General features: G+C 51.8%; 10 protein-coding genes across 10 annotated transcripts; 7 read left to right on the plus strand and 3 right to left on the minus strand.

Annotated features, from left to right (window-relative positions):
• Positions 1-165: 165 nt before the first annotated feature.
• Positions 166-4,894, minus strand: BCR38DRAFT_349952 (glycogen debranching enzyme; the record flags this gene model as incomplete). The annotated part of the gene is made up of 2 exons (XM_040856531.1): positions 166-4,600; positions 4,665-4,894. 2 exons carry the CDS (start codon positions 4,892-4,894, stop codon positions 166-168), a joined length of 4,665 nt encoding a protein of 1,554 aa, XP_040712635.1.
• A 2,219-nt stretch (positions 4,895-7,113) lies between these two features.
• Positions 7,114-8,316, plus strand: BCR38DRAFT_460123 (glycerol-3-phosphate dehydrogenase [NAD(+)]; the record flags this gene model as incomplete). Its single annotated transcript, XM_040862375.1, has 1 exon — positions 7,114-8,316. The coding sequence occupies one exon, from the start codon at positions 7,114-7,116 to the stop codon at positions 8,314-8,316; it is 1,203 nt and encodes a 400-aa protein (XP_040712636.1).
• A 346-nt stretch (positions 8,317-8,662) lies between these two features.
• Positions 8,663-9,631, minus strand: BCR38DRAFT_327419 (uncharacterized protein; the record flags this gene model as incomplete). Its single annotated transcript, XM_040854827.1, has 1 exon — positions 8,663-9,631. A coding segment is annotated over one exon (969 nt), but the record flags the coding sequence as incomplete, so codon positions are not given.
• Positions 9,632-10,856: 1,225 nt separating this feature from the next.
• Positions 10,857-12,052, plus strand: BCR38DRAFT_477039 (uncharacterized protein; the record flags this gene model as incomplete). Its single annotated transcript, XM_040863059.1, has 5 exons — positions 10,857-10,865; positions 10,918-11,107; positions 11,269-11,511; positions 11,645-11,790; positions 12,017-12,052. 5 exons carry the CDS (start codon positions 10,857-10,859, stop codon positions 12,050-12,052), a joined length of 624 nt encoding a protein of 207 aa, XP_040712638.1.
• A 1,006-nt stretch (positions 12,053-13,058) lies between these two features.
• On the minus strand, positions 13,059-14,411 carry BCR38DRAFT_398377 (uncharacterized protein). The gene is made up of 3 exons (XM_040857689.1): positions 13,805-14,411; positions 13,644-13,736; positions 13,059-13,578 (listed from the first exon to the last, which is right to left on the minus strand). Exons 1-3 carry the CDS (start codon positions 14,245-14,247, stop codon positions 13,161-13,163), a joined length of 954 nt encoding a protein of 317 aa, XP_040712639.1. The 5' UTR covers positions 14,248-14,411; the 3' UTR covers positions 13,059-13,160.
• Positions 14,412-14,610: 199 nt separating this feature from the next.
• Positions 14,611-16,236, plus strand: BCR38DRAFT_444264 (aldo/keto reductase). The gene is made up of 8 exons (XM_040860927.1): positions 14,611-14,766; positions 14,828-14,974; positions 15,028-15,132; positions 15,194-15,393; positions 15,459-15,543; positions 15,602-15,657; positions 15,710-15,855; positions 15,935-16,236. The coding sequence occupies exons 1-8, from the start codon at positions 14,707-14,709 to the stop codon at positions 16,105-16,107; spliced, it is 972 nt and encodes a 323-aa protein (XP_040712640.1). The 5' UTR covers positions 14,611-14,706; the 3' UTR covers positions 16,108-16,236.
• A 335-nt stretch (positions 16,237-16,571) lies between these two features.
• On the plus strand, positions 16,572-18,130 carry BCR38DRAFT_477042 (mandelate racemase/muconate lactonizing enzyme domain-containing protein). The gene is made up of 4 exons (XM_040863060.1): positions 16,572-16,898; positions 16,958-17,067; positions 17,121-17,232; positions 17,300-18,130. The coding sequence occupies exons 1-4, from the start codon at positions 16,723-16,725 to the stop codon at positions 18,045-18,047; spliced, it is 1,146 nt and encodes a 381-aa protein (XP_040712641.1). The 5' UTR covers positions 16,572-16,722; the 3' UTR covers positions 18,048-18,130.
• Positions 18,131-18,132: 2 nt separating this feature from the next.
• Positions 18,133-18,664, plus strand: BCR38DRAFT_444266 (uncharacterized protein). Its single transcript, XM_040860928.1, has one exon. It carries the CDS (start codon positions 18,405-18,407, stop codon positions 18,588-18,590), a length of 186 nt encoding a protein of 61 aa, XP_040712642.1. The 5' UTR covers positions 18,133-18,404; the 3' UTR covers positions 18,591-18,664.
• Positions 18,665-18,792: 128 nt separating this feature from the next.
• BCR38DRAFT_444267 (fungal-specific transcription factor domain-containing protein) lies at positions 18,793-21,588 on the plus strand. The gene is made up of 4 exons (XM_040860929.1): positions 18,793-19,210; positions 19,349-19,718; positions 19,965-20,820; positions 20,938-21,588. The coding sequence occupies exons 1-4, from the start codon at positions 19,150-19,152 to the stop codon at positions 21,430-21,432; spliced, it is 1,782 nt and encodes a 593-aa protein (XP_040712643.1). The 5' UTR covers positions 18,793-19,149; the 3' UTR covers positions 21,433-21,588.
• Positions 21,589-24,239: 2,651 nt separating this feature from the next.
• On the plus strand, positions 24,240-27,253 carry BCR38DRAFT_444273 (acetolactate synthase). The gene is made up of 4 exons (XM_040860930.1): positions 24,240-24,637; positions 24,726-24,833; positions 24,892-24,959; positions 25,015-27,253. Exons 1-4 carry the CDS (start codon positions 24,474-24,476, stop codon positions 26,763-26,765), a joined length of 2,091 nt encoding a protein of 696 aa, XP_040712644.1. The 5' UTR covers positions 24,240-24,473; the 3' UTR covers positions 26,766-27,253.
• The last annotated feature ends 621 nt before the right edge of the window (positions 27,254-27,874 follow it).

A 27,874-nucleotide genomic window follows, 5' to 3' on the forward strand; every position in this document is an offset into this window, starting at 1 on the left:
AACACTAGAGAGCTGACTATATTCGTAAACTCATAACCGTCCCGTCAGCATTACCCATATTCTATGTACTTTTCAGCCTATACAATCAATGCTCTTCAAACCCCATGTTCTATTACCCATTCTAAACCTCATGTACATACATGCCTGTTGACAATTTGCCGTTACCTAAGCCGAGCCTTCGGCATACTCAGCAGCGTCCATGTACAAGTCAATCAAGCATCCCGCACTCCACGCCTGCGTCGGACTGGAATCGCCACAGTACTCTCCATTCTTCTGTGTGAGCTCCGTGAGACCAGCCCAGGGACTGCTCTCAATCATCTCCTTGCATCCCTGCAGACGGCGAGTCACTTGCTGGAAGGCTTCAACGCGGCCCTCCTTGCTCTCCTTGTGGCGCATCAAGTCAAACTTGAGCAATGCCCGGAGAAAGAAGCCCGTGGGCCAAAGCCATTCGGGGCCTTGGTGGTAGTTGCGGCCCTTGGACGTCGCGAAATCAGTGCTGTCCTCGCTGTTGATGTAGTACGGACGGTAGTTCAAGTCGGCGGGATCAAGAGTGGCCATTCCAGTGGGGCCACGAAGTACCTTGTCTGCTAAGATGAGTGCGCCCATGGCATGCGAGGGATCGAATAGGTCGGGGGCCACTGTCATAGCGATAGCAAAGTTGGGGCGGAGCTGGTAGTCCTCGTACTCTTTTCCGGAACGGAAAAGATCCTTGTAGATGCCCCTCCTATTGATGACATGAGAGTTGACAGCATACTTGCCGTCCTCAGATGCATCGGTTGGCACGTAGTAACTGTGCTCAAAGCTCGACTTGAGCAAACCAGCCCATTCGGCAAAAGTGACCTCGGAGCCGTCGGATTTCTTGACCCCATTGTACGGGTACTTGCCCTCCGAGTTCAGCTTCGCGAGCCACTTCAGCGTGCTATAGAGAAGGCCAGTGATCTCAATAGCGGCACCATCTCGAGGAGTACCGGGTACGCCCTTTGAGCCTGCACGTTCACTTTCGCCCATCTTGTCCATCCAGGTTCCGCAGTTGAATTGGTTTCCACCAAATATGACACCATTGGACCAGTCGACATTAATTTCAATGTTGAAACCCTCGTTGCGCATCTGAGAATCGATGCTGGGACCAGCATTGGCTTCGCGGAACTTCATACCGGAAGCGTGTCGTTGCATGGCTTCCTGGATGATGTCTTCCATAATGCTTTCCTTCGAGTACGCGCGGGGATCTTCTGACGCGAACCAGGTATCGTCGTAGGGCAAAAATCGACGCTTGACTTTCCGTTTGAGAAATTCGGTTCCGTTTGGTGCAAGACGAGTGTAGTCTTGTATGCATTGCAGGAAAAACCAAATCGAGTCTCTGCTGTTGTATCGCGGCAAATTGCCACTGCTTAGCAAGTTGGGAATCATGCCATGCTTCAGAACACTTGCAAATGCAAAGATGTGCTCTGCCGCCTCATCGAAGCGCCCAGTTCCGAGGTACAGTCCTCGAAGAGAGATGAAGACATCACGGCCCCAGCAGCGTGCCCACTCAACAGCAAAATGAGGCAGACCTGCAGCCAAAGATGGTACTAGTTTCGTGGGCCATAGCGAGCCAGATTTGACGAGTCCTGTCTGTTGGATGCTGACCATGGCGAGGTTCTGGAGGAACCATTGGCCATTGCGCGTGTTCTCGTTCAAGAGGTCCAGCCCTCTTTCTTTTGCAGCCATGTAAGCAGTTCGAATGACCAGACCGAAGTATCTCGGCAACAAGAAGCTTGGAATACCGCGAAGAGCACTAAAGCGATCTTTCAGCCATGCCGCAGGTTTTGCGAGAGACTTGAAGTTTTCTTCTTGACCAGCTCTTTCCAGTCGGCCTACGGTATAGTCAAGCGCCCACTGACCATCACGTAGGTTTTGGCAGAGTGGGTGCGCAAGATTGTTGTCTTTGATGACATCCTTCAAGATACTCCACCATCCTTGCAGACCAGCATAAATGATCTTGCCATAGCCAGGGATCTCGTACACGCCATCCTTGCCATCGCTTCCGTCGCGTTCCTCTGCCTCGCATCGGTAAAGCAGGAAGTTCAAGTCTACGAGATTCAACTCTGCCATGGCAGCCTTCGCTCCTGACGTGACATAATTGTCCAATCCAGAGGAGTGTTCAGCAGCTGGAATCCAAGTCTCGAACAGCGCAATCGAGCCAGGTGGGAATTTGTCGCGAACTGTGATAGTGGTATCGTCGCCCTTGACCTCTATCCGGACACCTGGCAGGCTGACTACGCGGCTTGGCAGGCCTCTCAAATACTTCTTGTCTTCCTCGATGACCTTCATGGCATCCTCACCGGTATCGACCTCAAGCATCCAGCTTCCCAAATGTTGAACTTTGGTCCCGCCGAGGTGCACGGCGTTGAATGCTCCATTGCCGTTACCGTAGCCCGGGTAGGCCGTATGAGCAATGAGAAAGTATCCTTTCCTGGACTCGGGGTGTACTCTGTGGACTGTGATATACTGATCCTCGTGATGGATATGTGTTTCATCATAACCATCCATGCCCATGAGCTTGTGAATCTGATTGAGCAACTTCTTAACTCCGCCAATGCCGCTTTCACCAGCGCCAACCTTGACTTCCTTATTCGATGAATGGGACGTGTAGAGTCGAGACTCGTTGACAAGATCCACCAGCTTGGGATAGATCTCGTCGTACCCCATGACACTACCCGTTGCGCTCGAGCACATGCTTACGAGAGCCGCATTGGGCAACGTATCACGGGCGTCCCTCTTCTGCGCTGGAACTTCATTGTCGTGCGTGCAGTCCATGAATAAGGCTTGGATTGGAGAGGGCTTGATGCGACGAATCACCTCCCGAGTGGCCTCTCCCACATTGGCTCCAGGGCTCATGGGCGGGCTGCCAGGGTTCTGTAGTTGGCTCTTGGAAATTTCGTCCACCTCAAAGCTTCCAATCGGACGACCACCGTGGCGATGCACAAGCCTGCTCATCTCCCCAGTACTCCATGCTTGCATGGCTTCCCGGATCAAGGCACTGATGCCTAACCGTTTCACAAAGACGTAGTCCATCTCCTCCGACCCAGTGAATAGCTCGGCCACGACGTACAAGTTAGGTCTGACACGGCGAGCCTCATCAAGAACATGTTCTGCGACGTGAATAGGGGTGGAGTGGCAGTTGTCGATCCGGAAACCAGCAAAATACTTAGCAAGCATGCGGGCATATTTCGTCATATACTCCCATAGCCAGGGGCTATCTTGGGGTCCGCTGCCGTATCGGAGCTTGACGCAGTCGCCCCATACAATCACCTCGCGACGGAGGTAGACACGAGATGAAGGTCCTGCATTGTCGACGAGTGCATTGCCGGCCCACACCCAGCCGTTGTTGGCTAACACCATGTCTTCCTTCTCGTGTTTCGCAGTTGTTTCGTTCTTGGGCAAGCGTGTGAAATAAGTCTCGATAAGTGGGCTCTCCCGAGTAACCGGTCCCATTTTGGGACCGTGGTCATCAATTCGAGTATACTTAATTCGGTTGAACAGTTGCTGCAAGATTTCACCGATTTCTTTGTCGTACTCCTCGTAAAACGGCATGTTGACCGCATCCAAGATGGACACTAATTTCGTACGAATCGTCGCCTCGTCGGTTTCACCACGGTAACTTCCAAAAAAGGACGAGATCAAAGCTGCGGAAACCTGGGGATCGATATGTCTCCTGAATCGTTCACCTAGGCGGTCATCGCCCAGCAATCCATTTTTGACAAGATAAGCTGCCTGATCTTTTGCACTCGCATCCTTCAAGTTGACGAGATCGATTTTGGTGGAACCCTCCGGAAAAGTCGTCTTTCCACCCGCCCAGAACCCGATGGCCGCATCGACATCTCGGTCAACGTCCAGCGCGTAGTATTCCCAGAGTCGGATCTCGGCAACGACATGCTTCTTTATTCCGTCCAGGACTTTGAACAAATCATCCACTGAGTTGAACTCCTTGGGGTACCCCAGCTCTTCCAGCTTGAATCCAAACTCGAGAAGCTTCGTGTCGAGCACATATGCAGATTCCAGCCATGGCGCTGTTGTCAAATTGTAACCAGCTTCAGGGTGCTCCATCAGCCATTGAGTGTTGTGTGCAGTGTGGTTGAGGACGATATCCGTGAGACTCAGAAGAGAATGTTTCTGCTCCAGACTGTCCACCATCTTCTTCACATCGGCCTCTCCTTCGGGGAAACAGTCAGGATCCCAACCTAGCTGATCATACAAGCTGTACGGAGAATTCGATTCTCCTCGGACCTGAAGCGGTGTGAAGTGTATCATGTTATAGCCCCTGCCACTGATGCCTCGCAGGTGCTTCTCCCAATCGGTAGGATACTTGCCCATGAACTTGCTGATTACCGAGAATATGGACAGTGCTGGTAGTGGCAAAGGTCTACCATCCAGGGATAGCCGCGGCGCCACATCTATGTAGTAAGTCTGCGTTTTCTTTTTATCAGTCGAAGCAACCTCGCCTGAGCCAACCTCCCCGGAGAGTTTGGGGAGCTCGGCGTAAGTCAAATAAAAGGCAAATGCGCCGGCATCGTATACGGGAATGGATATCTCGATTGTTCGATTGAAGTCAGGGACGAGCCTACGTGGAACGTCAATTCACCGTTCTATGCATCTGTGGGTAGACTACAGTGAAGGTTACGAACTTGAACTCTCGGAATGAATGTCGTTGAAAGTCGGCACCGCGCTCTGGAATGTTTACCCACAAGCTGCCCTGCCGGCAAATTGAAGAGGTTCCTTCGATCGTGAACCGAATGGTTATGGGCTCGCGGGATCCTGAGGCAAGGTAGATGTACTCTCCATGGACGTCAGGAGCGCCGTTGTCCTTTAAAGGAAGGATGTAGACCTCGGTTGAGGTCATGGTTCTGGGGATCATTTTGTGAGCCACAGGCTCGAATTGAAGGACATGCAGGGATTTAAAACGTTGATGCAAATGAGAGAATGGGAGGAAGGCATACACGGGTCGGCCTGAGAAAGCGTGGCGCTCAGCACCGGAAGGCGACCGTAAGTAGTATTAGGAGCTGAGGGAGAGCTTTAGGAAGACGGAACCGGTTGGTGGTTTAGTGAGCTAAGATTAAGGTCAGCTCATTCAAAGGGAAACTCGTTTTGATCTAACGAGAGAGAATAAGACCAGAGCAGAGCAGGTACTCTTCTGTGCAACGTGAGCAGGCGCGTGGGAGCTGTTGGAGCTAGCCGATTGGTTTTGTCTTCGCCAAATCGACGATGGGATTGTGCCAAGTAAGCAAGCAGACAGAAGGTACGGCCGGGGAATAGCGACTCCCGCCAATAAAAGCCGCCTTGGGAAAACCCCTGGCTTGCTCGTATTGGGTGTGTTGACAAGAGAGAATTATCACGTTAGACCCTAGCGGTATGGATACAGGAGGAATTTCGGGAAGCCAATGGTTGCAGCAGCCGGGCAGTAGCAGTGGAAGCTAGAAGGCCTAGAAACGGCACGGAAGTAGTGGTATGGTCGTGGTGGTACGGCTCTTCAACAGAAATCCCATGTTGGGCTCGGTTCGAGCCAATTGCGGAAGGGCTGAAGCTGCAAACCACATCCGACGTTGCGCTGAGGGGGGGAGTGGGAAGGGGGGCCAGAACTAGAAGCTAGGTTGGAAGCTAAGAAGTGGTCTACCACGCGGGGCAGTCTCTGGAGCTCCGCCAAATTGACGTCACTGACACTGATGGATCGAACCTTCCTTAGCGAGAACATACGACCGCGCGAGCACTTTGAGACCAGCGCCAAATCAGATCTTGAAGCAAGGCACCTGAATCACGCCCAGGTGCGCGTTCCTGAAAAGCATATAGGGCAGCAGCAAGACTGAGCTGCATCGACCGCATGGTGAAGCTCCCCAACTAGGATATGGCGTAGCTTCGAGTGTCCAAGTCAGGAATTTTGCGATACAATAGTCCGACCAACGAGATCCCCCCAAGCTGCTTCGCTCAAGCTCTTAAGAGATGCCTGTCCAACTTGTACTTCTGGAAACACTAACATTCATCCACTACTTTGTATCGCCGAATTGAGCACCCACCTGGGTAAGCGGTATCATCTGCATGCTGTCGGCCTTGTCAAAATCGGTTCCCCTGTATCATCGCTTCAAGCAGCAATTCGCCAATGGTGTCGCGAATAACCCGCAATAGGGACATTGGCTATTCTTGGCAACTTATATGTTAGGTGAGTTACTTATGAGATGCTGACTGTTCAGTTTCTGAAGGTGCCGGAATCCAACTGCGTAAAAGTGTTGAGACGTACAGCTCTGAACGATTTTCGTATTGCCAAGTACCACGAGCATATGCAATGCTCACAACCACACAACTTTCGCATCGCGACCCCACACCATTGCTGACGATATGAGGTCTCCGGCGCTCGCGGATAGGAGCCAATATAAGCCAACACACACAAACTACTTTTTTCAGGCTGCTGCACCTGAGAATTTATGCTTCTCGTGATCCCCTTTCACATGCCAAACGAATTCGATAGTGAAGGCAACCTCGATTCTCCTCCGCTCTGAGCAAGAATAGTGGAGAAAGTCAATTGGCAGCGAAGTTCGGCCGAAATTTTCTGCGTCGTCCTCGGCAATTTCTCCAGATCGGACATTGCCGTTTGCCAACCAAACTGCTCGCATCACAGTTCAACCAACATGTTGGACCCCAGTTACTCGAATATGGCAGGCGGTCAGGTCCTTGAAGCATTCCGTCATGGATCGTAGCTTCAACTCAACATCAAAAATGGTGGGGCATTATTGCGATACGGATCTAGTAAGTAATTTGCCCACGTCTCGTCCCTCGGTCTGCGTTTTGTGCCTAGGTGACACTTGGATGCCGCTGCTGCTCAACGATAAAGATAACGCCTTCCTGGTTTATTATTTCAGGACGCTGTCGACTTTCATATTAGAAAGTACGACCCCATACATACAACCTAGGTAAATGCGAGGTCTCACTCAACTGCGACTTGCCACACATTCTTACCGCTGCAATCCCACTTCGCTTTCTACTCACCTTTACGGCCTACCTTTTTCCTGCTATCAGAGCCAGGCGATACCGCCTTGGGTTCCTTACGTATTTCCCAAATCAATCCACCGAACATTCTCGTCCAAGATGGTGCAGGGTTCCAGCGAGAAGCGTCACAAGGTGACCATCATCGGGTCTGGCAACTGGGGTTCTACGGTGGCCAAGATTGTGGCCCAGAACACAAAAGAGCACCCTGAACTCTTCCACAAAGACGTCCAAATGTGGGTGTACGAGGAAGACGTCGTCATTCCTGAAAGCTCACCTTACTACGACCCCGCCATTGGCACGAAACCCCAGAAGCTCACCGAGATCATCAATGCACACCACGAGAACGTCAAGTATTTACCCGACATCAAGCTGCCTGACAATGTCATTGCGAACCCATCCGTCCAGGACGCAGCTCGTGACTCCTCGATTCTCGTCTTCAACCTTCCCCACCAGTTCTTCGACAAGGTCTGCTCGCAACTGAAAGGCAACATCGTACCCTGGGCACGTGGCATATCCTGCATCAAGGGGGTCCATGTCGACAAAGACATCACACTCTTCTCCGAGTGGATCGGGGAAGCTCTGGGCATCTACTGCGGCGCTCTGAGCGGTGCCAACATTGCCACCGACATTGCCCAAGAGCTGCAATGCCAGACGACCATTGCCTACGAGCCGCCACTCGTAGACCTTGACAACAGCTCAACCGAGATCCAGCGAGATTCTCGAGCCCGCGCCGCCAAAACCCAACTCGTCCCTGCTCCGCCAGAGTATCCACCCCTAGACTGCAACACTTTCAAGAATCTCTTCGATCGCCCTTACTTCCGGGTGACCATGGTGTCCGACGTAGCGGGTGTGTCACTCGGCGGAGCACTGAAGAACATCGTGGCGGTGGGGATCGGCTTCGCAGCAGGTAGGGACCAGCGGCCCGGCCTGCACGCCGAACTCATCCGGCTGGGCATGGTGGAGATGGTCAACTTCTGCAAGGAATTCTTCGGCGAGACGTTTCAGACGGACACGCTAACGCTGCAGAGCGCCGGGTACGCCGACTTATACGTAAGCTGCCACGCAGGGCGCAACTTCAAGTGTGCCAAGATGGCAGTCGAGCAGGGCTGCACCGTCGAGGAGATTGAGGCCAGGGTGTTGAATGGACAGAAGTTGCAGGGTAACTCGACGGCGAGGGAGGTCAACACGTTCTTGAAGGCGAGGGGGGTGGAGCATAAGTACAAGTTTTTTAAGGCGGTTTACGATATTCTGGAAGGTAAGGAGTCGGATAAGGACCTCTACTCATTGATTACGGCGGAGTGATTGATAGATGGCGGATTTCGGGCAAAAGGGTGAGCAACAAAAGGAATGGGATGCTACTGGCAAACGTATATTTAGATGCTCACGAGAGCTTTGGTATCCCTTGGGTTGGTTGGTCAATGAGGTGATGAATTTCGTTGTAGGAGCTATTGCCAATCGGTCGTTTGAAGGTACTTGTGTGCAATCTGGTCTGTATTTCACATGTTCCAACGTAGTTGTTCCTGGATCCCTCGCCATCTCATCGTTCTACACGCACTGGTATAAATCACCAATCCGCGAGCAATCTATTCTTCCCACCCCCCCTCCACCGTCCCTGCGCAGCCCACTCCTCATCCCCATCATCGTCATCATCATCCTCCATAGTCCTTTCCCCATCCCCAAACCGGCTCTTAAAGAACCGATCATAGCTCATCCAAATCATATTAAAAAACACACTCATCGTCACCCCTAACCACCTCGGCACCCTCCCCTTCTCATCCGCTAGCAGCTTCGCCAGTGCCAACATCGTAGCGAACACAGGCGACCAGAGCAAGAAAAACAACCACTTCCCCACCTCTTGCTTCCGCCGCGTGATCTCGTACGCATCCAGCCGGGCCAGATACGCCTGATACTCGTCCGGCAAATAATGCTCCGCCGCACCGTCGCGGATCTTCTTCAGGTACCGCGGGCTGGGCTGCGCGTAGTCTGCCTCGGGCCGCCGCACCGGTGTCAGGAATTTCTGGTACCATCTATCCGTAGGCGGATCGGCGGGCAGCCGGGGCGCGTAGAGCGTGTGTGCGAGAAACGGCTTGGGAATTTCGGGGACGGGCGGTTTCTCGGGGATTTGGAACGGAGGGGGTAGGGCAACGCAGGGGGCAAGAATATCCTGGTATCCCGCTCCCCCGCCCTCCGTGTTGATTATGGTGGCATAGTCCGTTGGGCTTACTTCGTAAACTACGCCGATGAGACCTTTGGACCAAGTTGGGCGGCGGACGGGAAGGGAGGGTAGCGTATTGTGGGGAGGAGGGCCGATGGGGGGTTTGGTCGGGTCGTCGATTGGAGGGGGTTTGGGGAGCTTGCGTGGCGCGATGTTGGCGAAGCAGGGCTCGCTGTAGGGGATGCCCGGGAGGTCGAAGGTTAGGTCGAAGCTTGGGGCCGAGACGTTGATTTGGGAAATGGGCCGGATACCCCGACCTACGAGGAAGGTTTCGGCGCAGAGATTGGAGCCGTAGGCCAGGTAGAGGATGGTGTTGGCGGCGTCGGGGGAGGGGGGTTTGTCGGGGGATGCGAGGGCGAGGCGCTCGGGTGAGGCGCGCGGGATGCTAGATATGGGCCGGTATGTGTCGTCCGTTCTGGGGGTACAGGGGTTTGAGATGGAGTCGTGGAGCTGTTGAAAGCTGCATCGAGCTTGGTGGCTGCCAGCCGTTGCTGCATAGGCGTTAGGAGGTGCCATGGCAATTGCGAACTCAGTGATGACGATGAGGTGATTGATGTACTGTGGGGTTCGAGGCGTTGAAAGGTGATCTAGAATTTAACACCAGTTTCGTGCCTATGTTATCAGGAAGTCCGCGAAACTTGAAGAAACGAATCTTCAATTCCGTCTTCAACTATTGATAATCATAATGAGATGCCCGCCTTAAGATTAAGGGCGTCGGATAGCTGACAAGCCCGAGCGATATCGAAGCGAAGGATTGCATGACATTGGTCCCGAACCAAGCATATACCCGATAACGCAATAATTTGACCATCACATGATGACCGCGACTGGAACCACCAGCTTCAGGTATTAGCCAGGAAATTGAGGCTGGGTACTAGGAAGTTCAACCTGATATTTTAAAGGGAGATGATGAAGTTGAGAGCATTGCACTGGAATTTGAGGCGAGGCATACTATTACTCAAATAGTAATGAAATTCTAACGATTGATATGATTGATCAGTTATTGTGGGCAGAAATGGCAGTGTTCGGCCCCGCACGGACCACCCAGTGTGGCCACTGTAGATTAGCCAGAGCTTACGGCAAGTAACGATAGTCATAATAACAACAACAATGAACGGTGGGCTGCGATTGCCCACAGTTATAGTTGACCTTGGATATTTTCGTTTGTATGAAACCGTCCGCTTAAGTGTGAGCACTTATCACAAGTGAGGACTGATGGAAAATTACACCTAGTAAGTACAATTAATGCCGAGCTTCAACGGCACACAGCTTTACAAGACGGACAAGTAACGTCAATATACGTGTTACTGCACGTTCATTCTAGTCTAGCTGATCGTGTAATCGTTCCTGTTTTGCTCTGCCTATTCAGAGTCCGCCTTAGTAGGTCCCAGACGATGATGAGTGTCAAGATGGGGTCTTCACTAGTACATGCCCTCCACGAACCAATCTAACGAGTCTGACTGTAATGTCCATCCGTATCAAGCCAAAACCACCAACGCCTCACAATTTAGGCGTATATCGACTAGGCGCCATAATCCTCGGACCATCTAAATGAAATATCAATGGAACTGGGATCATAGCCTCACTCGTAAACACCCACAATGACGTTGCGAACAACGGAAACGCCATGGCAACGGTACTCCTAATCAACGTGTTCTGTCATAGCTGGATTGGCAAATATTAAGCAGGTGCGTTCGCTCCTGCATCCAAATTACCAAAATCCCGATCCAATCGGCATACCCGCCACCGTCGGCGCGCCGCCACGAAACATTCTGATCAGAAGGCCAGCCGAACCAGAATCGTCTCGCGGGGAGCAGCAGGGTAGCGAGCATGATAGGCGGCAATCGGTCCTCGGGGTGACGGGACGGCCGTTCGCTAGTGAGCGGCTGTAGGGAATGTATATCATGTAGCTGACGAGCATATTGATCAATATCCCGAGAAGCGGTAAAGCGGTCACACAGTCGGATCGCCAACCGCAGACATCGGCGGTGAAAGTTGGAACAAATGCAGTAGATGAGGAAGATTACACGGTGATGCAGACGAGGATAAGTTCCAGAAAGAGCATGTGGAAGGGCCGGAGGAGATATCTAGCCAAGAATTTGCGCGAGGTGGAGCTACTGAGGTCGAGGAGGGAGTGGTAGGATTCGTTGCCGGTGGGTTTGCGTTTTGCTGCTGCGTGGCGCTGCAGGGGGTCTGGGTGGTGGGTTTCGGTGATGAAGAGGTAGGAGGCGAGGCCGAAGACGATGGACGGGATGAGGGGAGCCAGGCGGTCCAGTGCCAGCGTAGGTGGGAGTCTCCTATTAAACCTCCATCTTAACCTCCACCTTGATAGGGGTTGGTAACTGATTTAACAAGTGGAATCCATTCCATCCTACTAAAAACAGACTGTAAGTGAAAGGAAAGCCTACATGATAGGTCTGAAAATAGGCCCAACAAAAGTCGCGGAAAGTAGACGGAAATGCGCATGGCCCAATCCACCGGACCCCAAACTCGGCCAAAGCACCCTCAATTACTGCCGGGGAGGAGGTGTCGAAAGACCAGAACGGTCACCAGACTCTGAGGTATGGCCACGGAACTGGAGCATGGCGAATATGGCGTATCTTACGTATAGTCTGGTTGCTTCGACATGGGGCCGGTTGCAAAGTCCTGTATGCGAATCCAGGCAGTCACTTGTCAACTTCTCATTCTTTTTTCTATTCTTTTTCGCCTCCCCCGCCCCCTTTTTCTATTTTTTCTTTTTTATCTTTCCCAGTTGAGTGTGTTCGGCCACTTACAAAGACGTTCAAGCCAGTACCCAGCGCCGTGACCGTGATCGAAATATGAAAATTCTCGGCTGTGACAGAAATAGCGGGACTGAAGACGCTCTTGTAGAACGTCGTTCACATCGTCATGCAGCTGAAGGTGATCATTATGAACCACTTCTTGCGCACCGGGAAATTTTGCCAGTTTTCTGGGTCATCTGGCCAATCCCAGTCGACCAGAGTAGATACCTTCTGAGGTCATGTCCTGCTGCTGTTACTGCTTTCTGTCAATTCTGGAGATTTCTCAATGTCATTTTTCATCTCGGCTGATTTAATATGTTCTCGTTACGGCCAAGCAGCCTCGTGTTCGTGGCATTTTCATCTCAAGAACTAGACGTGCCTTCACCGAGGACAAATCCGATTGGGGAGAAGGTTCATAGTCCTCCATCTCGTATAGTCCGGGTCAACATCTGGAATACTTGAGGGTTTTTACAATGAAATAATATGGCGAAGGGGATCTGAAATAAAGCATGGAAAACATATCCCGATGAAACATATCTAATGTACTGGGAAAGTTCAGGGTTAAAGGAGTGCTGACTATATTATATTATATTATCCTACGGTACAATACGTGTTATTTTCAACACGCACTCCTGCAGTTCTACACGGGTTCAAGGATAGAATTCCGCATCAACTGGCCCCCTGCTTTTATGACGGGGGAACTGCCGTGCCACTCTTGCCAGATGTCCTACACGACTTGCGAGATCCCGATTGGTCGAACACTCCAAGCTACTCTGCTAGCTTCATCTGTAGCGGGGCATCCCGCTACTACTAATGACCTCTCTTTGTAGTTGGCTCGATTTTGCGGGTTTACGGCTGCGGAGTGTACCCCTGAGCCGAAGGATATCAGCCCGAGCCGTAGCATGGCTCTCTGATTGATCAGCCTACATACATGAAGACATGCCTAGGGGTTTGTGAGGGAAAGTGCTGAATGAACCCCTTGATTAGTTTAATTCGAGGGACATTCATGACAAAAACGAACACTATCCAGGTTATACGATTGTGGTTGGTAATGCAGACAAGACCATACCTAACACACAGTATTGCATACAAATAAGGGAATACCTCACATATACCAAAATAACAAGACAAAAACGAAAACATATCTGTTACGATGGCTCTCTCTCAACCTACAACTTCATATTTCCCATAACCTCCCCCCACTTCTCCCACTCCCCTTCCGGAATCTTACCCCTAAGCGGCGCCCGTCCACCCTCCAACGTGCCCAAACCTACCGCGCGATAAACCCCCTCCCTAATTCCCAGAATCCCCCACTTTCCAATAAACTCCTCGGCCCGGCTGACCCGGTACTGCAAATCCATAGCCTCCTTGAGCGTCTTGTCGTCAAGCGGTCGCTTGCTGGCCAGTTCAAACAGCCGAACCACCAAAGTGGGGAAGAAGGAGGCGAGCCCGTCGATTACTCCGGCTGCGTTGAATACCACGATGGGACCGAGTTGTTGGCCGAAGCCGCTGTAGACGCGGAATTTGGAGTGGTCGATGCTGGGAGAGGTGGAGACTTGGACGTGGTGGGAGACGTTGCCGTGGGACCTGGGGAGTGTTAGACTTTCCATGGGATACACTTAAGAGGTTGGGGGCGGGAGAGGAGGCCTTACATCTTGCAGCCGACAATGTTTGGGTGCTGGGCTAGGCGTTCGTACGTCTCCGGGGACACGACCAAGTTGTTGGTTACCCCGGGGTAGTTGTATCTGAATACTGTTAGAGAGACATGGCAGTACTCTGTGTTTTACCGTCCTGATATAATACGATGGCTTACATCAATATCGGAAGTGCACTTTTATTCGCAACAATCGTATACCACTCAATCAAGCCCTCCTGCGAAGCCGCACCGCCGAAGTAGCCGGGTGCCAACACCAAGCCCCATTGAGCACCGGCATCTTTCGCATCCTGAATCCACTCCAGCGCTTCATCTACAGCATTGACCAGGATACCAGCCATGATAGGGTAATCTGGAAAGCCTGCACTGTCGAGACCTTTGCGTACTCCAGACATGAGACTCTTGCGCTCAGTCCGAGAAAGATGGATAGCTTCTCCTGTAGAGCCGAGGATAACGAGCCCGCGAACGCCATTTTGGGCCAGGAAAATGGTGTGCTTCGCTTGCACCTCAACGTCTACCTCTGCTTGGTGGGATCCGGCAGCGAGAGGCTTGAAGAACGTCGGGGAGGGGACGTATACTCCGGGAGGAGGAATGGCAGCCATGCTGATGTATGTCGAATAACACGACCTGAGTACAAACAACCAAGATCTATTCTCGAAATACGGAGGAATACAGACAGATCCTTTTTCTCACAGACAAGATATAGATAGTTCCTTGCAACTCTTTTGAGCTTGGCTTGTGCTTAAAGAACCCCGGAGCCGGTCCCGGGAGGGGTAGAATTGGGGCTAATCTTGGGGGTGGAGTCGAGTTACTATATAGTATTGCCATACAATGCGGAGAACCGTGACACTAAGGAAAAGGTGCATATCCGTGACCCATATCCGTGTTGCTCGCGGTAATCATTCCCGAACGGGTTCGCACATCGTCGCGAGAGGTATCTGGGTAAATATGAACCTCAATCTTGCAGCACGATAGGTTGATTCCTTCCACATGCTACAGACAGACAACATTGCTACCTCACGCTCCCAATCATCAACGTCAGTATCAACATTAATTTCACAATGGCATCATTTAAGTTGAACTCGGGCTATTCAATCCCAAGCATTGGACTTGGGACTTGGGTAAGCCAGACTCCTTTGAAATGATAGAAAGAAATGTGCTCACGCGTATTTCTCAACACAGCAATCGAAGCCGAACGAAGTTGCTTTGGCAGTGGAAAGTGCATTGAAGGCAGGATGCAGACATATCGATGCAGCTGCGATATACGACAACGAAGATGAAGTTGGCCGGGGAATCAAAGCCTCTGGTGTTGATCGGAAAGACATTTTCGTATGTAGCGACTTCCGTCAACGTTCACGCAGAGCTTGCTAACACTGGTCTAGATCACCTCAAAGCTTTGGAATACGCACCACAAGCCCGAAGACGTCGAACGCGCACTTGATATCACCCTGAAGGACTTGCAGACAAATTACGTCGACTTGTATCTGGTCAGTCTGCCTCACCTTTGATGCTCTAATCACAAGAAAGTGACGAAGCTGAGGCCGATAGATCCACTGGCCCGTGTCGTTCCAAAAGACCGACGACAAGGAGCGATTCCCCGTGAACCCCGCCACCGAGGAGATCGCCGTCATCGAAGTGCCCATTAAAGACACCTGGAAGGTGATGGAGGAGATGGTGAAGAAGGGCAAAGTCCGCTCCATTGGCGTAAGCAACTTTACGCGGGAGAAGATTGAAGATTTGTGGAAGACGTAGGCTAATCCCCAGTTCCTGAGAGAGTAAACTGCATGATGAACAACACTGATATTTTCGACAGCGCAGAGATCAAGCCGGCCGTGAACCAGATTGAAGCGCATCCATACTTCCAGCAACCCGAGTTCCTTGAGTGGATGAAGAAAAATGTGAGACGCGCGACGATCATCCCGGAAAGAACGAGCAAAAGTACTGATTCTGCGATAGGATATCGTCGTGGAGGCCTATAGCCCTCTCGGGAACAATATCTACAACCTGCCACGGTAAGTCACCCTTGGAACTGTAACACACGCCAATCACTAAGTCCAATCAAAGCGGAGTCGACGACAGCGCCGTCCTCAACATCGCCAAGCGCCTCAACAAGCAACCCGCCCAAGTCCTCGTAAACTGGGCCCTACAGCGCGGCACCGTAGTGCTCCCCAAGAGCGTCACCCCGTCGCGCATCGTCGCGAACATGGAGAGTAGGCGAGCCTCTTTTGCCCTCCCGTCTACCCATGTGAAAAGTGTGCGCGCATTGCTAACAAAGTCACAATTACGCAGTATTCGAGCTCTCAAAAGAGGACATGGACACCATAAACGCCCTGGAAAGGAACCACCGGTACAATTTCCCGGCTAGACTCGGCGTGAACATCTTCGGGGAGAAGACCGAGGAGGAGCTCCGCAAGAGTGTGGAGGAGTGGAAGGCGGCGCAGAGGAAGCTCAAACAGGGTTAAGCTAGACATACAGTGTACCTAGACTATAGAGTAGATAGAGTAGAACATATCCGATCATGAGATCAATCATGTTATCTTCGTCTCTATTGTGCCGTGTCGTTAGATGAAGTCTTGGACCACCGGACTCGTTCGTACTTGTCTGAAGGGGCCGCGTAACGGTATCATCCACTCAGCTCCAACTCCAATCGAAACTTGGGGTATTTGGGGCTTCAATACCCCGCAGAAATTACCTGTAATATTAGCAGCGGTCCACGTAGTGAATGTATACATGGAATTCCATCTGATTCATCCATCGGATATGTCGGTTCCCCACATGAGGCATAAACTAACTATGTCAAGTTAGTCAGTGCTCCGTAGCATCAAGGTGCGGAAAAGCAGGGCCAGTCACCGTTAAGAATGCTCCGAAAGAGGCAAAGCCGATGTTCCCCTGTTTCCCTACCCCGTATCTTCCCCGCGTTGGGCGGGTCGAAGTCCGTTTGAAGGAGTTCGATGTCGGAGCAACACCTTGATCTCAACTTGGATGTCAACTTGCTATGTATCACCTCGTCGGCTACCGGGTAACGTCAACTTTAATTCACGTTTTGGAAACTCCAAGCAGATTTACGGCTAGAAACGATGACCAAGATTGCCAAGATAGAGTATTTCCGCGTGCCACCGCGTTGGCTGTTCGTCAAGATTACTGACGAGGATGGCCACTTCGGCTGGGGCGAGGCATCACTGGAGGGCCACACTCAAGCGGTGGAAGGTTGTCTGGAAGCTTGGGCAGAGAAATTCATAGGCTTCGAAGCCGAGTAAGTGGTAAACTTGTACCTGGTTCGCTTCTGTTCAATTGACGCGTTCGAATCATTAGTGACATCGAACACCTCTGGCAAGTGTCGTACCGAGGAGGCTTCTACCGTGGCGGTCCGGTTCTGATGAGTGCCTTGGCTGGTATTGACATAGCGCTGTGGGATCTCAAGGGTGAGTAGTCCTGATATCGTCAATGGATCGAAAACATTCTGACATCGAAGCAGCGAGGAAACTGAACGTGCCCATCTACCAACTGCTAGGAGGCAAAGTCCGCGACAAGCTCCGCGTCTACGCGTGGATTGGAGGAGATCGTCCCAGCGATGTAGAAGTCCAAGCGTGCGCGCCCAAACTCTCATTCACATCCCCTTGAAGCTACGAGGCAGGCACTAACAGCTGTCCGCAGAAACGCCCGCAAATCCCAAGGCTTCAACGCCGTCAAAATGAACGGGACCGAAGACCTAGGCTGGCTTGATTCGCCTAACAGACTCTCCGCCTGCGTAGAGCGTGTGAAGGCCGTTAAAGCCCTCGGCCTCGACGCCGGCGTCGACTTCCACGGCCGCGTGCACAAGCCCATGGCCAAACAGCTCGTGGCCAAACTCGCCCCCCTCGATCCCCTCTTCATCGAGGAACCGCTTCTGTCCGAGAATATCGGTGGGATAAAAGATATCGCCGCACGAACGAGCTGCCCCATAGCGCTAGGAGAACGGCTACACTCGCGATGGGACGTTAGGCCCTTCCTGGAGGCCGGCTGCGTGGATATCCTGCAGCCGGACATATCGCACGTGGGCGGCATCTCGGAGATGCGGAGGATTGCGGCTATGGCCGAGACGTACGATGTGGCTTTGGCGCCGCATTGTCCGTTGGGCCCCATTGCGCTCGCGGCGAACGTGCAGGTCGATGCTGTGTCGGCGAATTTTGTCATTCAAGAGATGAGCCTGGGGATTCATTATAATGTGGGCGGGCAGGATTTGACGAGCTACACGACGAACCCAGAGGTTTGGAAGGTCACGGATGGGTATATTGACTTGATGACTGGCCCCGGGCTAGGGATTGAGGTCGACGAGGAGCAGGTTAGGAGGTTGTCGAAGGATGCTAAGGCTTGGGTGAGCCCCATGTTTTCGGGGCCAGGAAAGGAGTTGAGAGAGTGGTAGATTTTTCGATCGCCTTGATCAAGATGTCTTGGATTAGAGAAAAGTAGTGCCGTAAGATATCATTCCGCTGTGGAGACTTGGCCTTCGGATTTTACAGTGGACAAATCCCCCAACCTGTAGAGCACCCGCCCACGCAGCTATCCTCACTCGCTCATGCCAAAATGAATTTCGAGAGACCCCTTGAACCCCCTTGTCACTTCCTGCACCCGTAAGGAACCCCCGGGCACAATGGCGCATTCCCCCAGGTTCCACCTTTCCCCACTTGAACTCCAACTACTTAACCGACTCGGTCTCCCCCTTTTCCGAATGTTAGCTCCATCCCCGGTTGGGTCGCTATTTTCCTAAAACTTTCCCATTATGCCCAAGACTACCGAAACCCTTCGGGGAATTCGCAATGGAACGGATGAGCCGATGGTGGATCTCAAACATAACGGTGCGCAAGATGACGATGACAGGGAGCTACAGTTACCCGCTGCCAAACGCCGCAAGTCGACGGATGAGAGGACGCGGGTGAGCCGAGCTTGCGATCGATGCAAATCGTAGGTCCTTTTTATTCATACCAAGAGAGTAAGAGTGCATGAACATTGTGTATATTCTCCTGTTTGAAAAGTCTATGGAATCTCGTTTGGATGGAGATGCATGAGTAATATACAGCTCGAGTTTTTGGTTGACCTGCTTAGTCATGTTCTTACACACGTATCTTTCTTATCTTTCACCCCTACACTTCATGCCCAACTCCAGTCTTACTGACTCTGCTCCTTGATACCCGTTTCATTGTCCTCATCTAACCCTCCCCAGGAGGAAATCGCGATGTTCCGGCCGCTGCCCTTGCGTATTCTGCCTTCAAATAAACGCTCCATGTCGATGGACCGCGCCATACCGACGAGGCAGAATTCCAACAGTTGAGGGCGAGCCCACTGCCGACGAGTCTACACCGAGTGAGTTACTGGACAACGTCGACACGCCGAAAATACGGCTGGGGACCGACAGCCCCAGATCCAACGATGCGAGGCTCAAGAATCAGGAACGGGGACTGGAACCCGCCGGAGTGGCAATACAAGTTCCGACTCTTCACTTTGATGGAGCGCGTGAGACGACGATAATGCAATCGTCGCGGAACTCACCGGAACCTCTGCAGACGGATCGTCAGGGGCATATGGTAGGTAAGTAACTTTGCAAGACTTCGTCATGAGTCTAGTTTATTTCACTTCTCAAAGTCATTGATATCTCAAGTTGTTGTGTGACCAAGCAAATTCCAAATACCACCTTCAATCGACTCTCACTAACATACCACTCCAAAGGCCCATCGTCAGGCGCCTCCTTTCTTCTAAGAGTACAAAAGAAACTAGCAGAACAAGCTTCTCACTTTTCCCTGGATTCCTCTATCTTCACCTTCGGTGACTTGCCACTCCCCGAATGCGACAGATCGTTTTTCATTTTGCCCCCTCAAAATAAAGCGAAACAGCTGTTGGAGAGGTATTTCGAGTTCACGGTCGCAACGCATAGATACCTTCATCGGGGGACCATGGAGGCTTGGCTGGACGAGCTGTATGAGACGGGTGGCAAGATGTGGGCCGAGGGGGCGCGCAGCCGCACGGCTTTGCTGTTCATGATTTTCGCGCAGACACAGATATATACTCCGGGTGAGGAGGAACAGGACTCGGGATCAAGGTCAGTTTCACTTTCATTATCCAAAGTAAACAGGGTCGTAAGTTTGGTCTTGTTCGGACTCAAATCGACGACGTTTTCACTCTGAAAATCTTATGTTTTGTGGGATCCTGAAACATGTCTACATAGAATTGGCTGTGTATGGTGGTTCTGTATGGTGATATGGGGTTGATATCATTCTCGTGCTTCTCTTGTTGCTTCTCTTGCCCCTTTGGATGTCCCTTACTGACCGTACTGACCATTCCCCAGCGCCCACTTCTTCCACGCAGCCGAACACCAACTCTCAGAAGAAAAAGGCGAGCTCCGTCTCTCCAGTGTCCAAGCCCGCCTATGCCAATGTTTCTACCTCCTCTCACAATCACGCATCAACCACTGCTGGTCGCTCTTTGGGACGCTAAGCCACCTCCTCCTCGCCCTGGGCGTGCACCGCAAAGGCAGCATCCGCCGTGGCCTCGACTCCTTGCCCAGCACCGACCTCGTGGAGTTCGAGTGCCGCAAGCGCACCTTCTGGTGCGCATACAACCTCGACACGTACCTCAGCGCCATCCTAGGCCGCCCCCGCGCCTTTCACGATGAGGATATTAATCAGGAGTACCCCGCGTGCGTCGGTGACAGCGATCTGGATTTGGGAATTGTGCTGCCTTCGCCCGAGAGGCCGCTCCCCGAGATGGCGGCCCCGATTGCGCATATCAAGATCTCCCGCATCATGGCGCGTATTCTGCGCGAGTTTTATGGGCTGAAGACGCCGTCGACGCAGGATCGGATTGAACTTGCCAAGAAATTTACGCTGGAGCTGGAAATGTGGCACGAGGATATGGGGTTGCTGTTGGGGGATAATGGAATCCATACGTCGCTACTGCTACCGCTTTTTCAGCGGCAGAGGAATGTGCTTAATTTGGCGTATTGGCATGCGCAGCTCTTGGTCCATAGACCGTTTTTGCTGAGTAATTTTGCGAGTTTGTCCAATTATGGCACTGCGCAGACTAGGTCGAAGAAGAACGAAGCGTTTAGAAAGAATGTGGAGCAGTGTTTGGAGGCGGCGACGAATATTACCAAGGCGGTTGAGGAGTTAGAGGAGAGGAAGCAGTTATATCGCGCTTTTTGGGTTCGTTGTTCATCTTCCCCAATACTCTCGCTCCTACGGATAGTATTAGTGGAAGCACTTCTGAGGTTCACCATAACTTTCTGGACTGACAAAACTAATCTTCATGCATATATATAGTTCACCTACTACTTCGCCTTCTGTGCCATAGTAGTCCTGTATGTCCACACCATCCAACAACGCACCTCCTCTACGCCAGAATCCTCCTACCTCCCGCACTTCGACAGAGCCTCCCGATGCCAAGCCACGCTGTCCCGCAATGCGCGGGAAGGTTCGTTGGTCTACCGATACGGCCTCGTGTTGGATGAGCTAAGGAGGGAGGTTTTGAGAAATAACCCAACGCTGCAGTACCGGATAACGACGGATCGGGACGGGTTGCCGGCTCTATCTTCTGATTCTGGGCTTGGGGGCGATTTTCTGGGCTCGGCGGGCTTGGAGGGAAGTGGAGGGTTGGGACCGGTGTCAGGGGTGGAGGGATTGGATTTAACGGTGCAGTTGGAGTCACTGAGTGACGAGACAAGTCCCGTTGGTTCGATTGCGCAGATGACGAGTTGGGGGCAGTTTGATTCATTGGTAAGAAAACCGGAAATGATTGGGGGTTCTTTGATAGACTGACAATGTGCTTATAGATAACCGGGGGGGCTGGAGCCTTCGATGGGCTTTTTGCAGATCCTGATGGTAGTTGGGATTGGACCAAATAGTCTCGTTTCCATGAGGGCCTAGCTTAGGGTTCGTCTCTAAATCGAAATTATGGACGTAAAATGCAATTGTGTGCAAGATGCGATTCAAAATAATCTCGGTTTACAAAAGCCGTTACAAGATCAAGGTGATGTGAATAGTGACAAATTCATCCATGAACACATGTGAAGGGGCTAATTAACTTACCAAACTGAGGCAGACAGTCAGGAGACTTCCCGCTCCCACCTCCAGAAGGTTGCGGTTTGGATCACAGCTTCTCATCACCATTTTCAGCCTGGTCCCCCCCTCCTTTTTTCCCTCAAACCCATCCACAAACCTCAACCCCTCTCCCTGTTCTTCCTCAACCTCTCCTCAGCAACCACCGCCTCCTTAAACAAGCACAGCTGATCCAGGAGATCCACCGCGTCATACTCCAACCTCCCCTTAACCGGGTCATCACAATGCGCAGAGGAAAGACGTATTTGGCTGGTTTTGTTGGTTCGTCCTCCTGTTTGGGAAGGCGATTCTCGGGATATCGCGTGGTCGAAGCGGGGTGTAGGACAACTTCTGGATTGCGACGTCCCGAGGCCCTGCGGTTTGGCCAGCAGGTTCAGCCGTCTTTTCCTGTGTCGTCAGTTTCCCTCATTACGGCGGAAACAGCGGCCGATATGTCTGAGGGTGCTTACTTGGCATCCTCGGTGGCATCGTCGGCGACGATCAGTAGGATGCCTCCTCATCGAACCTTTTCCACTGGAAAGGCCCAAAGTGTCCCAGCTCCCGTGTTTTCAGAAATTCTCGACCTCTGGCTGAGGGATATTTCTCGCGTTGTGAGACATCGTTCTCCCCGTGTCTGACGCTCCTCCCGACCCAGTCTGTATATTATTATACCGACGGCACGGTGGGTAGAGAGTTGCCAGGAGCGGGTCTGCTGCATAGAAAAGCCCATGCTACGTTGGACGTTGGGGACAGGTCGAAGGAGCCACCACTATGACCGACATAGACGTGCAGACTTGTTTACGTGTTGCCCCGGATCCAACACGTGGATGCGAGAAGATTTATCACAACCCTGCAGTTATCATATGAGGCTGGTGTGTCATAAGCAACAGGCGACGTTATCTCTATCGAGCACCATCCGTAGCGCTCGTCAAACCCCGAGAATCCATACGGAGTACTTGGCGATTTGGCGCTCCTGCTTCCGGACCTTCGTCGATCGCTAGGAAGAAGGGGATGGGTAACTCTTCTCAATACCTAACGTGAGGAGTAAGGGCAAACTACAGTTTCGAATCCATGTTGTGCAACCTGCCTCTGAAGCACCTTGCGTGACGAATGGTTGTGCATTAGCTCAGCCTCGAAAGAGAAAGTGCGGTCGATGTGTGCCCCCACATTGAATAGGCCGGTTGCAATATACATCACGACTTTGACCGCCACTATCACTCTGATCTGGACCTGTATAAGAGCGCCCAAATATCACCTCTTTGGGCTGAAGAAGACTGCTGAGACAAATCCTGAATCTGGAGTTTCAAATGGGATGTCGAGAACTGCTGGTTTTACAGTTGGGTTAAGTTGTGGGTCCCTCGTCATTATGGACCTGCTGGCGTTCGTTATGTATGGGGTGTATTGACGGTTCAAACAAGAGCCAAGAGATGATTCATGGGCAACGGTATATTTGCAGCTTCCGTTGAGTCCGCGGGAAATGCTGCAAAGACGGGCGGGGTCCAGTGACGGCATTGCGGAAAGAAGCCCCGGAACACATTGTTCCCATGCCAGCGGGATACTGCGAAAATGGACAGGCGACATTCGGCAGTCGAAGCAGACAGAGCAACCTACACTTGTGTACACGGAAATGTATGCCATAATGTCGGAAGCTGATTCACAGGCCTTACACGAACTGCCCACCGGGCCGGCGAGGAGGCACATGATGAGAAGGCCGCCGTCAGCCGACCTGACAGTCTGGTGCTTGGATCTCTCACGGACCGGCCCGGCCTCTCAGACCAAAATAACTGTCCGGTACTTGGGCCAGTCACCGAGCGACCCAGACTGTCGCTGTCATCCTCTCGTGCTGATACTTCAGTCTCTCGTGCCCGCGGAGGTGAAGAATAGAACGGAATGAAATGGCATGATGAAACTGAAGGTTGAGATCGGATGACAGCCAAGCAGACAAGCAGATGAACAGAAAGATGAAATTTTCAATCAAGTGCTGTACAAGCAGGCCATTGTGGGGAGTCTCATGTTTCGCGTCGGTAAGTGGAGCCACTTCGGAGGCCAAGTTCTGACACTTTTCTGGAGTAGAGCTAGTTTTAGCATCATGTGGTGTGGCTTTTTTCCCACTCATCGAGGCCGCGCGTATGGAGACAAGACAGTTTCGAGACTGGTCATATCAAGGCACTTGAATATTCCATCAGGATTGCATTTCTGCTGCTGGATCTGAAGCCGCGTAACGAGTATACAAAATGTGGAGATCCTCGGCCGAAGACAAACATGAGTCGTGGTCATAACCTGTCTAGACGAGGAGCAGGAGTCTTGTATAGTACTGTAGGTAAAACGGTGGACACGAGCGGAAGCCCACGTCCCCCGGCCCAGACCGCTTGAACGGTGGACAACTTGCGGGAGTAGCAGCTCAGCCAATCATGAGACGGCCGATATCGCGTCACTGCACGAGCCTTCCAGATGTGGGGTTCAATTGAATTCCGGGAAATTCTGGGGTGGTGCACTGGGGGCGATCCCTTTGTCGGAATAGAGTTTAACTCGACCAGTCACTGACTTCCAATTTTTTTCTTCCTGGCCGGATCACACATCTTGTTCGTGATTCTAGCCATCCTGCCCTACCCGCCCTGTAGGACTTGGAAGCCGAATTGGGAGAAGGGAGCTCTAAAGGTGTTGCGCGCTGCCAACGAGTTTGGACTTGAGTTGTTTTCTATAACTCGGACGCCCTTTCTTTGCTCAATTTGTTTTCTCAAGCTCCCAATCTCCCCTCCACCATGCTCCGAACCAGACAAGCAAGCCGGGCCGTCAAGGCCTTGGCCCAGACTTCGCGATGCCACCAGCGCGCGTTGACTACCTCCCCGGCAACTTCTGTCATGGTTGGTTCTAAGAAGACGCCAGCCGGCGTGAGGAATCAAGCTACTTCAGCGGCATCTTCAGCGTATGTAACTTCCTTCAGGAAATAGTAACCCGCTTGCTGCCGGCAACCATCTATACCAATTGATATATACTAACACGACAAATCGCAGCGCCGTTACTAGATCAAATCCAGCGCCAGCATTTAACACAGCAGATATCGAAAACCGAAATCATGTGCAGCCCCTCGTCAACCCTCGCGCGCCAGACATGGATGAGTCGTACGTTTCCCTGTAGCTTCCCTGGGTGTCCGGACAGCAGTTGACATGTTCAATATAGCTTCATTGGAATGACTGGAGGAGAGATATTCCACGAGATGATGCTGAGGCAAGGTGTTAAGCACATCTGTACGTTGCTTCTATGAATACGGCCGCGAGAAACGTCTATTAACATGAGTCACAGTTGGTTACCCTGGTGGAGCCATTCTACCTGTTTTCGATGCCATCTACAACTCGAAACAGTTTGAGTTCATCCTCCCCAAGCACGAGCAAGGCGCCGGACACATGGCCGAGGGCTATGCGAGAGCTTCTGGCAAACCCGGCGTTGTCCTCGTCACCTCGGGCCCCGGCGCCACCAACGTGATTACCCCCATGCAGGACGCCCTTTCCGACGGAACGCCTTTGGTTGTTTTCACCGGCCAGGTGGTCACCACAGCTATTGGTAGCGACGCTTTCCAAGAAGCCGATGTTGTTGGAATTTCCCGATCTTGCACCAAATGGAATGTCATGGTTAAGAACGTGGCTGAATTGCCGCGGAGAATCAACGAAGCCTTCGAGATTGCTACCAGTGGCAGACCGGGACCAGTCCTCGTTGATCTTCCTAAGGATGTTACCGCCGGTGTTTTGCGGAGGGCAATCCCGACCGTGTCCGGGCTGCCAACTCTGCCTAGCCCTGCGAACCGCTCCGCCCTTGCGATTACGCGGAAAGAACATACCGATTCGATTCGCCGCGTCGCAGACCTCATCAACATCGCAAAGAAGCCTGTTATTTATGCCGGCCAAGGCATCATCTGTTCGGAAAACGGACCTGAGCTGCTCAAGGAACTCGCCGAGAAGGCCTCGGTCCCCGTCACCACCACACTCCAGGGCCTGGGCGCCTTCGACGAGCTCGATGAGAAGTCTCTCCACATGTTGGGCATGCACGGCTCTGCTTATGCCAACATGTCGATGCAGGAGGCTGACCTCATCATTGCTCTGGGCGCCCGATTTGACGACCGCGTGACTTTGAACATCGGCAAGTTCGCACCTGCGGCGAAGGCTGCCGCGGCCGAGGGACGTGGTGGAATTGTGCATTTCGAGATCATGCCCAAGAACATCAACAAGGTTGTGCAAGCAACCGAGGCTGTTGAGGGTGATGTGGCCGAGAACCTGGCACAACTGGTGCCGCATATCGAGAAGAGAAGCATGACGGATCGGAAAGAATGGTTCGACAAAATCAACGAGTGGAAGTCGAAATGGCCCTTTAGCCACTATGAGCGCTCGGAAAGGATGGGCTTGATCAAACCCCAAACCCTGATTGAGGAGCTTAGCAAATTGACGGCCGACCGAAAACATGAGACGATTATTGCAACCGGTGTTGGTCAACATCAAATGTGGACAGCGCAACATTTCAGATGGCGACACCCGCGAACCATGGTCACTTCCGGTGGTCTGGGTACCATGGGCTTTGGTCTTCCTGCTGCGATCGGGGCCAAGGTGGCCAAACCGGATGCTCTCGTCGTCGATATCGATGGTGATGCATCATTCAATATGACTCTGACAGAACTGTCAACCGCAGCACAGTTCAACATCGGGGTCAAGGTCATCGTTTTGAATAACGAGGAGCAAGGAATGGTCACACAATGGCAAAACCTATTTTACGAAGACAGATATGCGCATACTCATCAGCAAAACCCGGATTTCATGAAGCTGGCTGACGCTATGGGCGTTCAGGGCAGAAGACTCATCAAGCCTGAAGACACCGTCGAAGCCTTGAAATGGCTCATCGATTCCGACGGCCCCGCTCTGTTGGAGGTCATCACAGACAAGAAGGTCCCTGTATTACCGATGGTTCCGACCGGCTCAGGTTTACACGAGTTCCTGGTGTGGGATGGAGTCAAGGATAAGAAGCGACGAGAGTTGATGCGGGAAAGAACATGCGGTCTCCATGGTTAACTCTCATGCATGGGCGGCGGGTTTGATTCCTAGTGTGTCACGGCGAAGTGGTATTTCTTTTAACTCCTGGTATACTAGACCAGGAAACCAAAAACTCAAGGGGGCTTGACACGTCCCTGGGGGCAGAGGCCACCCCACACGGGCTCTGCGAGGTTACATCTTGGCATCAGTGGGCGAAAAAAAAGTTGAAGAAGGCCGCTGGATACGCGGTCGAGTGTATATAGCGGATCTAATACGGAATTGCATGTATGGGTGGCGACAACTTCGCTGTGTATTTGAATGCATTACAGACCGCCGCCTACAATAGCGCCCTAGTTCGTAAAAACATCGGTGACAGATGCCACTTTGATCCCTAGACCACAGCGACTACGTCGTGGGTCAAAGAATTTCTCGTTTGATACGGACACATTGATTCTTGATAAGTCATCAAATAAGAGGTAGCAAGATCTATCAACATCTTAAAGATACTTCCCCGAGTTAATAGCGAGATGGATTCAAATAATCAACCGCGTGATCCTAAAATATGAGAAACCATTCCCCTTCGCTGGGTCGATATGTCTTCCACGTCGCACACAGGGGTTTTGTTGGGGAGGATGTGTAGAGAAGAACAGGACTTTTGTATTATGTCACGTCGCATGAGACGCTGTCGCAAGCCGGGTCTAAGCAGAAACCGATTTCAACTTGGAGTAAATTTAGCAGCCAAATCTTATTATTGGTATAATATCTGGTGACATGACTTAGAGCTAGGGCTTTAAAGTTTGCCTATACCATGATGAGTGACAAGTTTCTTGTCAAACACAGTAGAGCCGCAGTTTGAGAGATATCAGCAAGGTTGATTCTGTATATTTATTTATCTCTTGTTTTTGATATGCGAAGTTTGCAGCGCAGGCTATGTAGCATAGGTAAAGGCGAACTCCATGATGCTGTCCAAGTCATAGCATTTGCTGGTTGGTAAATTCTATGAATCCACACACAGCCTACCTAAGACCATGGTTCTTCAGAACTGACCTAAGGGGGGAGGTTGAATTTTGGAGACTTTCTTCCACCGAGTAGAAATTGTGGTATTTAGAACCCTGCAGTTTCTGGACAAGTCTTCATTGTAATAACTA

Source organism: Pseudomassariella vexata, assembly GCF_002105095.1.
Source record: "Pseudomassariella vexata strain CBS 129021 chromosome Unknown BCR38scaffold_12, whole genome shotgun sequence".
Classification (NCBI taxonomy): Eukaryota; Fungi; Ascomycota; class Sordariomycetes; order Amphisphaeriales; family Pseudomassariaceae; genus Pseudomassariella; species Pseudomassariella vexata.

Coding starts and splice junctions, on each gene's coding strand:
- BCR38DRAFT_477042 (XM_040863060.1), top strand. CDS start 16,723: ATGACCAAGATTGCCAAGATAGAGTATTTCCGCGTGCCACCGCGTTGG. Junction 17,068..17,120: donor AGCGCTGTGGGATCTCAAGG/GTGAGTAGTCCT, acceptor ACATCGAAGCAG/CGAGGAAACTGAACGTGCCC. Junction 17,233..17,299: donor AGCGATGTAGAAGTCCAAGC/GTGCGCGCCCAA, acceptor AGCTGTCCGCAG/AAACGCCCGCAAATCCCAAG.
- BCR38DRAFT_398377 (XM_040857689.1), bottom strand. CDS start 14,247: ATGGCTGCCATTCCTCCTCCCGGAGTATACGTCCCCTCCCCGACGTTC. Junction 13,737..13,804: donor AGTGCACTTCCGATATTGAT/GTAAGCCATCGT, acceptor AACAGTATTCAG/ATACAACTACCCCGGGGTAA. Junction 13,579..13,643: donor AACATTGTCGGCTGCAAGAT/GTAAGGCCTCCT, acceptor AACACTCCCCAG/GTCCCACGGCAACGTCTCCC.
- BCR38DRAFT_444273 (XM_040860930.1), top strand. CDS start 24,474: ATGCTCCGAACCAGACAAGCAAGCCGGGCCGTCAAGGCCTTGGCCCAG. Junction 24,834..24,891: donor GCGCCAGACATGGATGAGTC/GTACGTTTCCCT, acceptor TGTTCAATATAG/CTTCATTGGAATGACTGGAG. Junction 24,960..25,014: donor GCAAGGTGTTAAGCACATCT/GTACGTTGCTTC, acceptor CATGAGTCACAG/TTGGTTACCCTGGTGGAGCC.
- BCR38DRAFT_444267 (XM_040860929.1), top strand. CDS start 19,150: ATGCAATCGTCGCGGAACTCACCGGAACCTCTGCAGACGGATCGTCAG. Junction 19,211..19,348: donor TCGTCAGGGGCATATGGTAG/GTAAGTAACTTT, acceptor ACCACTCCAAAG/GCCCATCGTCAGGCGCCTCC. Junction 19,719..19,964: donor GAACAGGACTCGGGATCAAG/GTCAGTTTCACT, acceptor ACCATTCCCCAG/CGCCCACTTCTTCCACGCAG.
- BCR38DRAFT_444266 (XM_040860928.1), top strand. CDS start 18,405: ATGCCCAAGACTACCGAAACCCTTCGGGGAATTCGCAATGGAACGGAT.
- BCR38DRAFT_444264 (XM_040860927.1), top strand. CDS start 14,707: ATGGCATCATTTAAGTTGAACTCGGGCTATTCAATCCCAAGCATTGGA. Junction 15,133..15,193: donor ATTACGTCGACTTGTATCTG/GTCAGTCTGCCT, acceptor TGAGGCCGATAG/ATCCACTGGCCCGTGTCGTT. Junction 15,544..15,601: donor TTGAGTGGATGAAGAAAAAT/GTGAGACGCGCG, acceptor ATTCTGCGATAG/GATATCGTCGTGGAGGCCTA.